General features: G+C 49.9%; 2 protein-coding genes across 2 annotated transcripts in view; one reads left to right on the plus strand and one right to left on the minus strand.

The window, feature by feature from the left end:
- LOC144609632 (cystatin-C-like) overlaps positions 1-17,209 on the minus strand; it is a 369,350-nt gene that overhangs the window by 145,314 nt on the left and 206,827 nt on the right. The gene's annotated exons all lie outside the window — the stretch shown is intronic.
- LOC144609265 (pecanex-like protein 3) overlaps positions 1-17,209 on the plus strand; it is a 66,594-nt gene that overhangs the window by 31,508 nt on the left and 17,877 nt on the right. Inside the window, exons 6-10 of the mRNA XM_078427694.1 lie at positions 3,315-4,382; positions 5,960-6,089; positions 9,801-9,970; positions 12,836-12,935; positions 15,240-15,363. Coding sequence (XP_078283820.1) covers positions 3,315-4,382; positions 5,960-6,089; positions 9,801-9,970; positions 12,836-12,935; positions 15,240-15,363 — 1,592 coding nt within the window. The remainder of the gene's footprint in view (positions 1-3,314; positions 4,383-5,959; positions 6,090-9,800; positions 9,971-12,835; positions 12,936-15,239; positions 15,364-17,209) is intronic.

Genomic DNA, 17,209 nt, shown 5'->3' on the forward strand with positions numbered 1-17,209 from the left:
TAAATAGATAAATAAGTAAATAAATAAACAAACAGAGAAAGGAGACAGAAGGTGAGGTGACCTTCAGTGGTTGAAGGCAGTACTGAACAGGTGAGACTTCAGCGAAGTTTTGAATGTGGTGAGTGTGGAGGAGTCTCTAACGTTTTGGGGTAGTGAGTTCCATAGGGTGGGAGCAGCGATGGAGAAAGCCCTGTCCCCCCAGGATCTGAGTTTGGTCCGGATGTGGGGGGATAGGAGATTGGCAGCGGCAGAGCGGAGGGTGCAGGTGGGAGTGTGCCTGTGGAGGAGGTCGGTCAGGTAGGATGGGGCCAGGTTATGGAGGGCTTTGTAGGTTATGAGGAGGATTTTGTACTGGATTCTCTGGGGGATGGGGAGCCAGTGGAGTTTATAAAGGACGGGGGTGATATGGTCACGGATCGGGGTGTGGGTGAGTAGACGGGCAGCGGAGTTTTGAATGTATTGAAGTTTACTGATGATTTTTGAGGGTGCGCCATAGAGGAGGCTGTTGCAGTAGTCCAGACGGGAGGTGATGAAGGCGTGGATGAGGGTTTCTGCAGCTGTGGAGGAGAGGGATGGACGGAGACGGGCAATGTTTTTGAGATGGAAGAAGGCTGTCTTTGTGATGTGTTTGATGTGTTTGTCGAAGGAGAGGGCTTGATCAAAGATGATTCCAAGATTCCGGATGTGAGGTGAGGTGGATACTGGGAGACCATCAATGTTGAGGATGAAGTTCTGGGTGGATTTGGTGAGCGTTTTTGGACCAATGATGATGATTTCAGATTTGTTGCAATTGAGTTTGAGGAAATTTGATTGAAGCCAAGATTTTATTTCAGTGATGCAGTTTGTCAGTGTAGAGTGTGTGGTGGGGGAGATTGACTTGGTGGAGATGAGGAGCTGGATATCATCGGCGAAGCAGTGGATGTGCGGGGATCGCTGGGCGGCGCGGACTCGGTGGGCCGAATGGCCTGTTTCCGCGCTGTATCTCTAAATCTAAAATCTAAATCTAAAAAAAAAAGAATCAGAATAGCCTTTATTGAGCAATAAAAATAAGCAATAACACCCGCAATCACAAACCAACACCAAACAAAAGAAACATCCATCACAGTGAGTCTCCTCCAGTCACCTCCTCACTGTGATGGAAGGCCAGAATGTCTTTTCTCTTCCCCTGCCGTCTTCTCCCGCGGTCAGGCTGTTGAACTTGCCACGTTCCAGGCCGCGCCGGACGGTGAAAGGTCATCCACTCTATCCAAGGCTTTCACTATTCTCTACGTTTCAATGTGGTCCCCCCTCATTCTTCTAAACTCCAGCGAGCACAGGCCCAGTGCCGACAAACGCTCGTCGTAGGTTAACCCACTCATTCCCGGGATCGTTCTTGTAAAACCTTCCTCGGATACGGTGCCCAAAATATATCCCTCTGAACCTGTCTGCTGAAGATAGACTATCTTGGTGCAACATGTATTATCCCACACACTCCCTCTTCTCCCCTCTCCCACAGGCAAGAGGTACAGAAGTGTGAAAACGCACACCTCCAGATTCAGGGACAGTTTCTTCCCGGCTGTTATCAGGCAACTGAACCATCCTCTCACCAACGAGAACGCGTTCCTGACCTCCCATCTACCTCATTGGCGGGGTCGCCAACTGTCCCGTATTAGCCGGGACATCCCGTATTTTGGGCTAAATTGGTTTGTCCCGTACGGGACCGCCCTTGTCCCGTATTAGGCCCGCTGGCCGCTGTCGACCCGCGGGCTGCTGTAGGCTAACGGAGTGTGTTCGGGGAGCGGGGCCGAGTGTGTTCGCCTAACGGAGGTTGTGCAATAACCCGCCTCCCGGACCGGGCGGCCGCCATTGGTGGAGCGGGAGCACGTGGGGCCCCTGGCTGGGGGAGGTCACGTGGGGCGCGGGGCGGTGACGTCACCTTGTCCCGTATTTGGGAGAGAGATAGTTGGCAACCCTACTCATTGGAGAGCTATCTTTAATCGAACTTTACTGGAGTTTATCTTGTGTTATGCCCTTTATCCCGTACCTTTACACTGTAGCCGGCTCGATTGTAGATTTAGATTTAAGATTTAGAGATACAGCGCAGAAACAGGCTCTTCGGCCCACCGGGTCCGCGCCGCCCAGCGATCCCCGCACACTATCACTATCCCACACCCACTAGGGACAATTTTTACATTTGCCCAGCCAATTAATCTACAGACCTGTACGTCTTTGGAGCGTGGGAGGAAACCGAAGATCTCGGAGAAAACCCACGCAGGTCACGTGGAGAACGTACAAACTCCATACAGACGGCGCCCGTAGTCAGGATCAAACCTGAGTCTCCGGCGCTGCATTCGCTGTAAGGCAGCAACTCTACCGCAGCGCCACTGAAGAAACTAAATTAAAATAACATCTGAAGAAGGGTCTCGACCCGAAACGTCACCCGTTCCTTCTCTCCAGAGACGCTGCCTGTCCCGCTGAGTTACTCCAGCATTTTGTGTCTTATCTTAAATTAAAATAACCTCGACCTCACCACTGAAACATAGACTTTATATAAGTTTGCACTGTGTGCTTTGGCTTGCACTGCTCTAGTCTGCTTATGTAGTGTAACTGTTAATTTATAGTCTTAGTGTTTATTGTTGATTATTGTTGTTCACAAGTTATAGTAGAATTAGGCCATTCGGCCCATCGAGTCCACTCCGCCATTCAATTATGGCTGACCTCTGCCTCCTAATCCCATTCTCCCGCCTTCCCCCCATAACTCTTGACACCCGTTCTAATCGAGAATCTGTCTGTCTCTGCCTTAAAAACATCCACTGACTTGGCCTCCACAGCCTTCTGTGGCAAAGAATTCCACAGATTCACCGCCCTCTGACTAAAGAACTTTCTCCTCATCTCCTTCCTAAAAGAACGTCCTTTAATTCTGAGGTTGTGACCTCTGGGACCTAGACTCTCCCATTAGTGGAAACATCCTCTCCACATCCACTCTATCCAGGATGCTCACTATTCTTAGATTATGTTCGGATGCCTGTAAAACTGTAGCAAATAAGTATTGCATTGCCTGATTCTGCTTCTATGTCAGGAACGGGGTGCTGATTGTGAATGATCAGCCATGATCACATTGAATGGTGGTGCGTACAGGCTCGAAGGGCTGAATGGCCTCCTCCTGCACCTATTGTCTATTGTCTATTGATCACATTGAATGGTGGTGCTGGCTCGAAGGGCCGAATGGCCTGCTCCTGCACCTGTTGTCTATTGTACGGTGTGAGGGGTGTGGAGAAGCGGTGATGTTCACGATGGCTCTTGGCTGACCCCATGATATGTTCTTGCTGTTTCAGATGCGCAGATGGTCAAGGAGTGCCTGCTGCTGCCCGAGCCGTGCCAGGTGGACCCGTGCGGGGTGGCCAAGCGACTGCCCCCACTGCCCGAGCCCATGGCACTGAAGTACCGCCTGAGCCCGGAGCCTGCCCCGTCCCCCTCACCCTCCGCCAGCCCCCCGTGCCGCCTCCCGCCTCACGGGCCCGGCCTGCTGGAGCCCGTCGAGGCCTGGCAGCCCGAGAGTCTGTGCGACGTGCTGCTGGGGCCCCCGCCCCCGGGCTCCACCGACAGCTACTTCAGCGGCGCCGGCCGGGAGTCGCCCAGCACCGCGGGCAGCTGCCGCAGTGAGAAGACCAGCTCCACCCAGCTGGAGAGCCCATCGCAGGCACTGCCGGGCAGCGGGGCGGCGGGAGACTCCACCCCGGGGGCGCTGGCCAAGGAGGGGAGCGACACGGACGTCCAGTCCGAGCCCGAGACCGCCCCCACCCCCGGCCCGGCCGACCCCCTCACCTCCTGGCTTCCCCCGGCCCCCGACCAGGCCGTCCGGCCCAAGGACCTGAAGCTTGTCCGCCGCCGCGGCTCGGCCAGGAAGAAGCTGGGCAGGAGGCGGGCCGCCATCGGCGGCTGTGACCGGCGCCGCGACCCCCCGCCCGTGCCGGGCCGCCCCTTCGCCGAGGGCTTCTTCGAGGACGAGGACTCCAGCGACCCCAGCGACGCCTCCAGCCTGCGCTCCCAGCCGCGCTACAGCTGCTCCTCCAGCTCCTCCAGCGCCACCTCCCGCTCCTGCTCCCCGGCCGGCTCGGCCCCCGCACCGGGGCGACGCGAGGGGACGTCGGCCAAGCCCCGGCCCCGGCCACGGCCACGGCCTCCCAGCGGCGCTGGCGGGGGAGGGGAGCAGCCGGCCGCGGGCGGGGGCAGCACCCGCACGCTGACCGCCTCCAAGTCGGACCTGGAGGCCCGGGACTGCGACCCCAGGGGCCGCGATCGCTTCGCCCAGCGGCTGGAGTCCGTCGGCAGTGCCTGGAGCCACTCGGTCAGCGCCGTGGGCTGGGCCGCCGCTCTGTCCAGCGAGGGGGCCGTTGGAGGAGGTAAGGCTGGGTGGGGGGGGGGGGGGGGGTGTGTATGTGTGTGTGTGCCTGTCCCAAGCCCAACCGGTTCAGGGAGCGAGAACGTCGAGAGACGGCAAGCAATCAGTTTAAACTGGATCAACTCTGAATAAAAAGACGAACAAAAACATGGCAACACCTGTGTGCTGTGTAGGTAACGTCTGCTGTATGACTTCGTACCAGGATGTGCACAAAGCATTTCACTCTACCTAGGTCCAAGTGACAATAAGGTATCTCTGAATTGGAGTGTTGTGGGTTACAAGAACGATCCCAGGAATGAGTGGGTTAACCTACGATGAGCGTTTGTCGGCACTGGGCCTGTACTCGCTGGAGTTTAGAAGGATGAGGGGGGGGGCCTCATTGAAATGTACAGAATAGTGAGCGGCCTGGATAGAGTGGATGTGGAGAGGATGTTTCCACTAATGGGAGAGTCTAGGGTCAGAATAAAAGGACTAACCTGTCGGAAGAAGATGAGAAGGATAGCGCGACAATTTTAGGCCCACCTTACTCACTGTCGTTCCTTTGGTGCTAATGGAAGAAGTTTCATTGAAATCGGTGTTATATTTTTTAAGTTATTCACATTTTAACGTTTAAATCTATCTCCTCGGGAGGGAGGAGGATGAGGGGGAGGGAGTGGGGGGGAGGGAGGGGAAGAGGGGGAGGAGGAGGAGGGAGGGGGAGAGGGAGGGGAAGAGGAGAGGGTGCTGCACCAATGCTGGAGAGCTTTGGGCCCAACGGGTCCACTTGGTCTAGTAGAGAATGAAAAGTGTGGAGCGAATGTAAAATGTGATTGTAGATCTGCTTCTATGGCTAGCACACAAATAGTCGCCTGGGTTGGGCGCCATTAGACAACAGACAATAGGTGCAGGAGGAGGCCATTCGGCCCTTCGAGCCAGCACCGCCATTCAATGTGATCATGGCTGATCATTCTCAATCAGTACCCCGTTCCTGCCTTCTCCCCATACCCCCTGACTCCGCTATCCTTAAGAGCTCTATCTAGCTCTCTCTTGAATGCATTCAGAGAATTGGCCTCCACTGCCTTCTGAGGCAGAGAATTCCACAGATTCACAACTCTCTGACTGAAAAAGTTTTTCCTCATCTCCGTTCTAAATGGCCTTACCCCTTATTCTTAAACTGTGTGGCCCCTGGTTCTGGACTCCCCCAACATTGGGAACATGTTTCCTGCCTCTAACGTGTCCAACCCCTTAATAATCTTATACGTTTCGATAAGATCCCCTCTCATCCTTCTAAATTCCAGTGTATTCAAGCCTAGACACTCCAGTCTTGGATGATGTGCTAACCAGCCAGCGGAAAGACAATACATGATTACAATCGAGCCGTTTACAGTGTACAGATGCACGATAAAGGGAATAACGTTTAGTGCAAGCAAAGTGGTCAAGGATAGTCCGGGGGTCACCAATGAGGCAGATAGTAGTTCAGGACAGCTCTCTGGTTGCGGTGGGATGGTTCGGTCGATTGGGGTGCTGCATGTGGTGATCGCTCGTTCACACACTCTCTCTCTCTCTCTCTCTCTCTCTCTCTCTCTCTCTCGCCGGCAGCGCCCGTGCCCGACGACGCGGTGAAGCGGGAGCTCAGCAGCAGCGTGAGGCGGACGCAGGCGATGAGGCGGCGGCACAACGCCGGCAGCAACCCCACCCCCCCACCGTCCATCATGGGCTCCCCACCCAGGTACGGCTGGGCGCGGCTCGGCGTGGCACGGCGCGGCTGGGCACGGCACAGCAGGATGTGCCCTCACGGAGTTCAATGCAGCGCAATACCATCACCTCAGATCACAAGCCATAGAAACATAGAAACATAGAAAATAGGTGCAGGAGTAGGCCATTCGGCCCTTCGAGCCTGTACGCACCGCCATTCAACATGATCATGGCTGATCATCCAACTCAGTATCCTGTACCTGCCCTCTCTCCATACCCCCTGATCCCTTTAGCCACAAGGGCCACATCTAACTCCCTCTTAAATATAGTCAATGAACTGGCCTCAACTACCTTCTGTGGCAGAGAATTCCACAGACTCACCACTCTCTGTGTGAAGAAATGTTTTCTCATCTCGGTCGTAAAAGACTTCCCCCTTATCCTTAAGCTGTGACCCCTGGTTCTGGACTTCCCCAACATCGGGAACAATCTTCCCGCATCTAGCCTGTCCAACCCCTTAAGAATTTTATATGTTTCAATAAGATCCCCCCTCAATCTTCTAAATTCCAGCGAGTACAAGCCGAGTCTATCCAGTCTTTCTTCATATGAAAGTCCTGCCATCCCAGGGATCAATCTGGTGAACCTTCTCTGTACTCCCTCTATGGCAAGAATGTCTTTCCTCAGATTAGGAGACCAAAACTGTACACAATACTCCAGGTGCGGTCTCACCAAGGCCCTGTACAACTTGAGTGGAATCCACGATAGGAGTGGAATTAGGCCCCTCGACCCATCGAGTCCCCTCCGCCATTCAATCGCGGCTGATCTCTCCCTCCTGATCCCATTCTCCCGCCTTCTCCCCGTAACAATAGACAATAGACAATAGACAATAGGCGCAGAAGTAGGCCATTCAGCCCTTCGAGCCAGCACCGCCATTCAATGCGATCATGGCTGATCACTCTCAATCAGTACCCCGTTCCTGCCTTCTCCCTATACCCCCTCACTCCGCTATCCTTAAGAGCTCTATCCAGCTCTCTCTTGAAAGCATCCAACGAACTGGCCTCCACTGCCTTCTGAGGCAGAGAATTCCACACCTTCACCACTCTCTGACTGAAAAAGTTCTTCCTCATCTCCGTTCTAAATGGCCGACCCCTTATTCTTAAACTGTGTGGCCCCTGGTTCTGGACTCCCCCAACATTGGGAACATGTTTCCTGCCTCTAACGTGTCCAACCCCTTAACAATCTTATGCGTTTCGATAAGATCTCCTCTCATCCTTCTAAATTCCAGTGTATACAAGCCCAATCGCTCCAGCCTTTCAACATACGACAGTCCCGCCATTCCGGGAATTAACCTGGTGAACCTACGCTGCACGCCCTCAATAGCAAGAATATCCTTCCTCAAATTTGGAGACCAAAACTGCACACAGTACTCCAGGTGCGGTCTCACCAGGGCCCTGTACAACTGTAGAAGGACCTCTTTGACACCCGTTCTAATCAAGAACCTGTCTATCTCTGCCTTAAAAATATCCACTGACTTGGTCTCCACAGCCCACTGTGGCAACGAGTTCCACAGATTCACCACCCTCTGACTAAAGAAGTCCCTCCTCGCCTCCTTTCTAAAAGGGCGCCCTTTAATTCTGAGGCTGTGCCCTCTGGTCCTAGACTCTCCCACGAGTGGAAACATCCTCCACATCCACTCTATCTATGCCTTTGATTATTCTTAGAGTTATAGAGTCACAGAGTGATACAGTGTGGAAGCAGGCCCAACTTGCCCATACTGGCCAACATGTCCCAGCTACACTTGTCCCACCTGCCCGCATTTGGCTCGCATCCCTCCAAACCTGTCCTATCCATGTACCTGTCTAACTGTTTCTTAAACGTTGAGATCGTCCCAGCCTCAACTACCTCCTCTGGCAGCTCGTTCCATGCACCCATCACCCTTTGCGTGGAAATGTTACCCCTGGTATTCCTATTCAATCTTTCCCCTTTCACCTTCAACCTATGTCCTCTGGTCCTCGAAACTGTCCCGAAATCTGGTGGCGTGCGTTTTCACACTTCGATATCTGTACGCAATGGAGGAACGGCATGGAAACAGGCCTTCGGCCCACCTTGCCCATGCCGACCAAGATGCCTCATCTACACTCGTCCCACATATCCCTCGAAACCTTTCCTATCCACGTTCCTGTCCACATGTCTGTTAAAGGTTGTTCTAGTACCTACCTCAACTTCCTCCATTGGCAGCTTGTTCCATACACCCACAATTAAAGATTTAAACCCACATTTAAATCTTTCCCCTCTCCCCATAAACCAATATCCTCTGGTTCTTGATTCCCCTACTCTGGGTAAAAGAGTCTTTGCATTCACCCGATGTATTCCCCTCATGATCTTGCGCACCTCGATAAGATCACCCCTCATCCTCCTGCCCCCCCCCCCCCCAAGAAATAAAGTCCTGGCCTGCTCAACCTCTCCCTGTCTGAAGAAGGGTCTCGACCCGAAACGTTGCCCATTCCTTCTCTCCTGAGATGCTGCCTGACCCGCTGAGTGAATAAATACCTTCGATTTGTACCAGCATCTGCAGTTATTTTCTTATACATATACATATGTACACACACACACACACACACACACACACACACACACACACACACACACACACATATATACGTGCGCACACACACACACATTATATATATATGTGTGTGTGTGTGTGCAGGAAAATAACTGCAGATGCTGGTACAAATCGAAGGTATCACAAAATGCTGGAGTAACTCAGCGGGTCAGGCAGCATCTCAGGAGAGAAGGAATGGGTGACGTTTCGGGTCGAGACCCTTCTTCAGTCAGACCCGAAACCTCATCCATTCCTTCTCTCCTGAGATGCTGCCTGACTTGCTGAGTTACTCCAGCATTTTGTGATACCTTCTATATGTGTGTGTGTGTCTTTGTGAGTAGACACACACTGAACTATTTTATTTTCTCTTGTTTATTATATTGTTTACAGTGCACTATGTTTACATATTCTGTTGTGATTCTGCAAGTAGGAATTTCATTGTTCTATCTGGGACACGCAACAATAAGGTGACCAAAACTGAACACCCTGAGTGCCCTATTACTGCCCCTGTGACATAAGGACTTATACATAAATGCAATCAAACCAAACTCAAGTACGATAAGAAAATAACTGCAGATGCTGGTACAAATCGAAGGTATTTATTCACAAAATGCTGGAGTAACTCAGCAGGTCAGGCAGCATCTCGGGAGAGAAGGAATGAATGGGTGACATAGAAACATAGAAACATAGAAAATAGGTGCAGGAGGAGGCCGTTCGGCCCTTCGAGCCTGCACCGCCATTCAATATGATCATGGCTGATCATCCAACTCAGTATCCCGTACCTGCCTTCTCTCCATACCCCCTGATCCCTTTAGCCACAAGGACCACATCTAACTCCCTCTTAAATATAGCCAATGAACTGGCCTCAACTACCTTCTGTGGCGGAGAATTCCACAGTCTGAAGAAGGGTCTCGACCCGAAACGTCACCCATTCCTTCTCCCCTGAGATGCTGCCTGACCCGCTGAGTTAATCCAGCATTTTGTGAATAAATACCTTCAAACTCAAGTACGATAGATAGAGTAAAGGGTAAGGCCCCGTGCAGAAGCGAGTGTAAGTACAGTTTGGTGCTTTCCTTTCTCTCTTGCTCTCCTTCTCTTCCTCTTCCTCTCTCTTGATCACGTGCCCGTTTCTCTCCCGCGCAGCCTGCAGGACATCCAGCGAAACCGAGCGGCCTCCCAGTCCCGGACGCACGCCCTCCCGGCAGCCCTGCAGTTCGCCAGCTCGCTGCTCCTGCCGCGGGGCCCCGTGCATGAGGCGTCCAACTTCGACGACACCTCGGAGGGAGCCATTCACTACTTCTACGACGAATCTGGTGAGTGCCTCCGAACTCGGGAAGGCAGCGATGCTGCTATTAAGAGACCCGCTTCAACCCTCGACTGTGGTGCGGAGGTGGAGCTACTCTGCTGCCAGAGATCCAGGTTCAATCCTGTCTGTGGGTGCTGTCTGTACGGAGTTTGTACGTTCTCCCCGTCACCTGCATGGGTTTTCTCTTCATCTTCAGTTTCCCCGCACAGCAAAGTCACAGGGTGATGCAGTGGGGAAACAGGCCCTTCGGCCCAACTTGCCAACAATGTCCCAGCTACCCTAGTCCCACCTTAAGTCGTACAACTTTGTCGGCTAACTGGCTTGGTGTGAATGTAAAACTTGTCCCCAGTTTGTGTAGGGCAGTGTTAATGTGCAGGGATCGCTGGTTGGCACGGACTCTGTGGGCCAAAGGGCCTGTTTCTGCGCTGTATCTCTAAAGTCTAAAGTGAAGTCAAAATCCTGCAAAGACCCATCCGGCAAGGTTTTAGACAGAGGGTGGTGAAACTGTGGAATTCATTGCCGCAGACGGCAGTGGAGGCCAAGTCATTAGGAGATTGATAGGTTCTTGGTTAGTAAGTGTGTCAAAGGTTACGGGGAGACGTCAGGAGAATAGGATTGAGAGGGGGAAAAAAAGTGAGTGGTGTAGTGGACTCGATGGGCCGAATGGCCTAATTCTGCTCCTATGACTTATGTGCTGTCTGTACAGAGTTTGTACATTCTCCCTGTAACCGCTCCAGTTTCCTGACACACATCTAAGACGTGCTGGTTTGTAGGCCACTTGCCTTTGGGTAAAAACAAAAACCAAATTGTCCCCAGTGTGTGTGCGAGTGTGCGGGGATCGCTGGTCGGCGCTGACCTGGTGGGCCGAAGGGCCTGTTTCTGCGCTGTACCTCTAAACTATACCAAACTTACGAACTTTAGTCCAATCTTTTAACTAACCTCTGCTCTCTTGTTTCTTTTTGTGTGTACGTGTGGATGTGTGTGTGTGTGTATATATGTGTATATGTATAAATGTGTGTATATGTATAAATGTGTGTATGTATGTGTATATGTATACATATATACGTATATATATGTGTATATGTTTTATATACATGTATATGTATATATGTGTGTATATGTATGAATGTGTATATGTATAAATGTGTGTATATGTATGTGTATATGTATACATATATGCGTGTATATATATATATATGTGTGTGTATATGTTTTTATATACATGTGTATATGTGTGTATATATGTGTGTATATGTATAAATGTGTGTATATGTATAAATGTATGTATATGTATACATATATATGTGTATATATATGTGTGTATGTTTTTATATGCATGTGTATATGTATATATGTGTATATATGTGTGTATATACATGTGTGTGTATATATGTGTGTATATATATGTGTGTGTATGTTTTTATATACATGTGTATATGTATATATGTGTATATTGTGTATATATATTTATGTGTGTATATATATATGTATAAATGTATAAATGTGTGTATGTGTATAAATGTGTGTATATGTATGTGTATATGTATACATATATATAAATGTAGAAGGTATTCACAAAATGCTGGAGTAACTCAACAGGTCAGGCAGCATCTCAGGAGAGAAGGAATGGGCGACGTTTCGGGTCGAGACCCTTCCTCAGTCTGAGGACGGGTCTCGACCCGAAACGTCACCCATTCCTTCTCTCCTGAGATGCTGCCTGACCCGCTGAGTTATTCCAGCATTTTGTGAATAAAAACCTTCGATTTGTACCACCATCTGCAGTTATTTTCTTACACTGTATATATATATATATATATATGTGTATGTTTTATATACATGTGTGTATGTATATATGTGTATATATGTGTATGTATATATGTGTGTGTGTATATTTTTATATACACGTGTATATGTATGTATGTGTATATATTTGTATATATATGTGTGTGTGTGTATATGTGTGTATATGTATAAATGTATGTATGTGTATATGTATGCATATATATGTATATATACGTGTGTATATATGTTTTATATATACCTGTGTATGTATATGTGTGTGTGTATATATCATATCATATCATATATATACAGCCGGAAACAGGCCTTTTCGGCCCTCCAAGTCCGTGCCGCCCAGCGATCCCCGTACATTAACACTATCCTACACCCACTAGGGACAATTTTTACATTTACCCAGCCAATTAACCTACATACCTGTACGTCTTTGGAGTGTGGGAGGAAACCGAAGATCTCGGAGAAAACCCACGCAGGTCACGGGGAGAACGTACAAACTCCTTACAGTGCAGCACCCGTAGTCAGGATCGAACCTGAGTCTCCGGCGCTGCATTCGCTGTAAAGCAGCAACTCTACCGCTGCGCTACCGTGCCGCGGTATATGTGTGTATATATATGTGTGTGTGTATATGTTTTTATATACATGTATATATGTGTATACATGTGTAAATATATGTGCGTGTGTGTATCTATATCTGTTTGTATGTGTATATGTATACACATATACGTATATATCTATATATATATATGTATATACATATATATATATATATATACGACTGTGTGTATCTATATATATATTTGTGTGTGTGTGTATGTGTATGCGTATATACGTGTATGTGTATATATGTGTGTGTATGTGTTTATATACATGTTTGTATGTATATATGTGTGTATATATATATGTGTGTGTGTGTATGCTTTTATATACATGTGTATATGTATACATTTTTTTCTCTTTATAATATTGCTCACAGTGCACTATGTTTACATATCCCGTTGCACTGCTGCAGGTAAGGATTTCGTTGTCCTACCTGGGACACCTGACAATAAAACCCTCTTTGCCTCTCTCCCCACAGGGGTCCGCCGATCCTACACGTTCGGCACGACGGGCGGCGGCTACGAGAACCCTGTGGGGCAGCAAGTGAGCGTGGAGCACATCAACAACAACAACGCCTGGCAAGTTAACCCGGCCGCCTGTGTCCCCAACTGTAGAGAGTGTGGCATCGAAAGCATAGTCGGTGCCCTTCGAGCCAGCACCGCCATTCAATACGATCACGGCTGATCATCCACAATCAGTAACCCCGTTCCTGCTTTCTCCCCTTACCCCTTGATTCCGTTAGCCCGAAGAGCTAAATCTAACTCTTGAAAACATCCGGTGAACCGGCCTCCACTGCCTTCGGTGGCAGGGAATTCCACAGATTCACAACTCTCTGGGTGGAAAAAGTTTTTCCTCATCTCAGTCCTAAATGGCCTCCCCCTTATTCTTAAACTGTGTGACCCCTGGTTTAGATTTTAGATTTAGAGATGCAGCGCAGAAACAGGCCCTTCGGCCCACCGGGTCCGCGCCGCCCAGCGATCCCCGCACACTAACACTATCCTACACCCACTAGGGACAATTTTTACATTTGCCCAGCCAATTAACCTACAAACCTGCACGTCTTTGGAGTGTGGGAGGAAACCGAAGATCTCCGAGAAAACCCACGCAGGTCACGGGGAGAACGTACAAACTCCGTACAGTACAGCGCCCGTAGCCAGGATCGAACCTGAGTCTCCGGCGCTGCATTCGATGTAAGGCAGCAACTCTACCGCTGCGCCACCGGGGGTCTGGACTCCCCCAACATGGGGAACATTTTTCCTGCCTCTAACCTGTCCGATCCCTTCAGAATTTTATATTTCTGTTGCCTGGCCCCACCAGAGTTACCTGTTGCGTGCCCCTACCCCTGACAGCCCACGTGTCACAGTGCTGGTTATTTATTCCACGCAGTATTGCTAAACTAACCCAAGGAAAAAGGAAAAGAGGTTGCCCCGGGAACAGCTGGAGAAGAGGTGTCTAGGCAGAAGTGTCTGGGAGTGGGCTCAACTGGGGAGATCTCGAAAGAACCAAGTGATGTGGAGGACATTTGTCAATGGCCTATGCTCCCTAGAGGAGCAAAGGGCTTTAGAAGTGAGAAGAAGATCTCTAAACTAAACTAAACTTTGTTTATCTTTGTTTATCTTATCGAAACCCTTATCCAGAGCAAGGGGCCACAGTTTAAGAATAAGGGGTAGGCCATTTAGAACGGAGATGAGGAAAAACTTTTTCAGTCAGAGAGTTGTGAATCTGTGGAATTCTCTGCCTCAGAAGGCAGTGGAGGCCAATTCTCTGAATGCATTCAAGAGAGAGCTGGATAGAGCTCTTAAGGATAGCGGAGTCAGGGGGTATGGGGAGAAGGCAGGAACGGGGTACTGATTGAGAATGATCAGCCATGATCACATTGAATGGCGGTGCTGGCTCGAAGGGCCGAATGGCCTCCTCCTGCACCTATTGTCTATTGTCTGTTGGAGCATATAAAATTCTTAAAGGGATCGGACAGGCTAGATGCAGGATAAATGTTCCCCAATGTTGGGGGAGTCCAGAACCAGGGGCCACACACAGTCTAAGAATAAAGGGGAGACCATTTTAAAACTGAGGTGAGAAAACACTTTTTCACCCAGAGAGTTGTGAATTTGTCCAGAACCAGGGGTCACGGTTTAAGAATAAGGGGGAGGCCATTTCGGACTGAGATGTGGAAAAACCTTTTCACCCAGAGAGTTGAGAATCTGTGGAATTCTCTCTGCCACAGAAAGCAGTGGAGACCAATTCACTGGATGTTTTCAAGAGAGTTGGATATAGCTCTTGGGGCCAACGGAATCGAGGGGTACGGGGAGAAGGCAGGAACGGGGTACTGATTGTGGATGATCAGCCATGATCGTATTGAATGGCGGTGCTGGCTCAAAGGGCCGAATGGCCTACTCCTGCACCTATTTTCTCTGTTTCTATGTTTATTAGTGGCACAGTGGCACATAGAAACATAGAAAATAGGTGCAGGAGGAGGCCATTCGTCCCTTCAAGCCTGCACCAACCGCCATTCAATATGATCATGGCTGATCATCCAACTCAGTATCCCGTACCTGCCTTCTCTCCATACCCCCTGATCCCTTTAGCCACAAGGGCCACATCTAACTCCCTCTTAAATATAGCCAATGAACTGGCCTCAACTACCTCCTGGGTAGTTGGTAAAGTTGGTGCCGCACGGCGGCAGAATCCCCAGTTCAACCCTGACCACTGACGCTGTCTGTACGGAGTTTGTACGTTCTCCCTGTGTAAGGTGCGTGTGGGAGAGTGTCAAGTGCGCGGGGATCGCTGGTCGGCACGGGCTGGGCGGTGCCGAGGGGCCCTGCTTCACCGCCGTATCCCCCAACTGAACTAAAGCTCGACTTCTTTGTTTACCGGGTGTCTAGGGATCACCATTCCCACTCGTCCAGCTTCACCTCGGCTGACGCTCCGGATGGGATACCAGCACTGCCCCGGCCCGTGGTCCTCCAGGGAATGCAGGTCCGCCGGGTACCGATGGAGATTCCCGAGGTAACAGTGGAAAGCTCCGCCTCTCTCTATATTCCCTCCCTCTTCCCCATCCTTCGCTTGCTACGGTTTTTGGACTAATGGACATTCCAACCAGAACTTGCGTTGTGCGGCACGGTGGCGCAGCGGTAGAGTTGCTGCCTTACAGCGAATGCAGCGCCGGAGGCTCGGGTTTGATCCTGACTGCGGGTGCTTTAATAATAATAATAATAATAATAATAATACATTTAATTTATATAGCACTTTTCAGGAAACTCAAAGACACTTTACAGAGCAACAAGACATAAAAACAAACATACAAACAAAGTTTAGTTTAGTTTAGAGATCTTCTTCTCACTTCTAAAGCCCTTGGCTCCTCTAGGGAGCATAGGCCATTGACAAATGTCCTCCACATCACTTGGTTCTTTCGAGATCTCCCCAGTTGAGCCCACTCCCAGACACTTCTGCCTGGACACCTCTTCTCCAGCTGTTCCCGGGGCAACCTCTTTTCCTTTTTCCTTGGGTTAGTTTAGAGATACTGCGTGGAATAACCGGCACTGTCAAGTCAAGTCAAGTCAAATTTATTTGTCACATACACATACACGATGTGCAGTGAAATGAAAGTGGCAATGCCTGCGGGTTGTGCACAAAAAGAATTACAGTTACAGCATATAAATAAAGTTAATAATTACTATTAGTGTCGACAAAAATTTAGTCTCTGGGGTTATAAAAGTTGACAGTCCTGATGGCCTGTGGGAAGAAGCTGTCAGCTGTGACACGTGGGCTGTCGGGTAGGGGCACGCAACAGGTAACTCTGGTGCGGCCAGGCAACAGAAATATAAAATTCTCTAGGGATCGGACAGGTTAGAGGCAGGAAAAATGTTCCCCATGTTGGGGGAGTCCAGACCCACGGTGGCGCAGCGGTAGAGTTGCCGCCTTACAACGAATGCAGCGCCGGAGACTCAGGTTCGATCCTGACTACGGGCGCCGTCTGTACGGAGTTTGTACGTTCTCTCCGTGACCCGTGTGGGTTTTATCCGAGATCTTCGGTTTCCTCCCACACTCCAAAGACGTGCAGGTTTGTAGGTTAATTGGCTGGGCAAATGGAAAAATCGTCCCTAGTGGGTGTAGGATGGTGTTAGTGTGCGGGGATCGCTGGTCGGCGCGGACCCGGTGGGCCGAAGGGCCTGTTTCCGCGCTGTATCTCTAAATCTAAACTTGTGTCTATATCAATCTGGCCAATTTGCACACAGAAACACCCGCAAGCAAACTGCGATGGTAAGCAGAAGGACACAAAGTGCTGGAGTAACTTTGATGCAGCATCTCTGGAGAACACGGATAAGTGACGTTTCGGGTCAGGACCCTTCTTCAGAAGTTCTGAAGGAGAGTCCCGACCCGAAATGTCACCTATCCATGTTCTCCAGTGATGTTGCCTGACCCAATGAGTAACTCGTATCACTGTGTGTCCCATTGTTCATGCCAGCATCTGCAGCTCCTTGTTTCTGTATGATGTTGAGCAGTTTATCCTGATGATGGCCGAATATTGATCTCGGGGGTATACACACATTGCTGGAGTAACTCAGCGGGTCAGGCAGCATCTCGGGAGAGAAGGGATGGGTGACGTTTCGGGGCGAGACCCTTCTTCAGGTTAACTAGGTTAATTCCCGGAATGGCGGGACTGTCGTATGTTGAAAGGCTGGAGCAATTAGGCTTGTATACACTGGAATTTAGAAGGATGAGGGGGGATCTTATTGAAACATATAAGATAATTAGGGGATTGGACACATTAGAGGCAGGAAACATGTTCCCAATGTTGGGGGAGTCCAGAACAAGGGGCCACAGTTTAAGAATAAGGGGTAGGCCATTTAGA

This window comes from Rhinoraja longicauda, chromosome 34, assembly GCF_053455715.1.
Source record: "Rhinoraja longicauda isolate Sanriku21f chromosome 34, sRhiLon1.1, whole genome shotgun sequence".
In the NCBI taxonomy this organism is placed as follows: domain Eukaryota; kingdom Metazoa; phylum Chordata; class Chondrichthyes; order Rajiformes; family Arhynchobatidae; genus Rhinoraja; species Rhinoraja longicauda.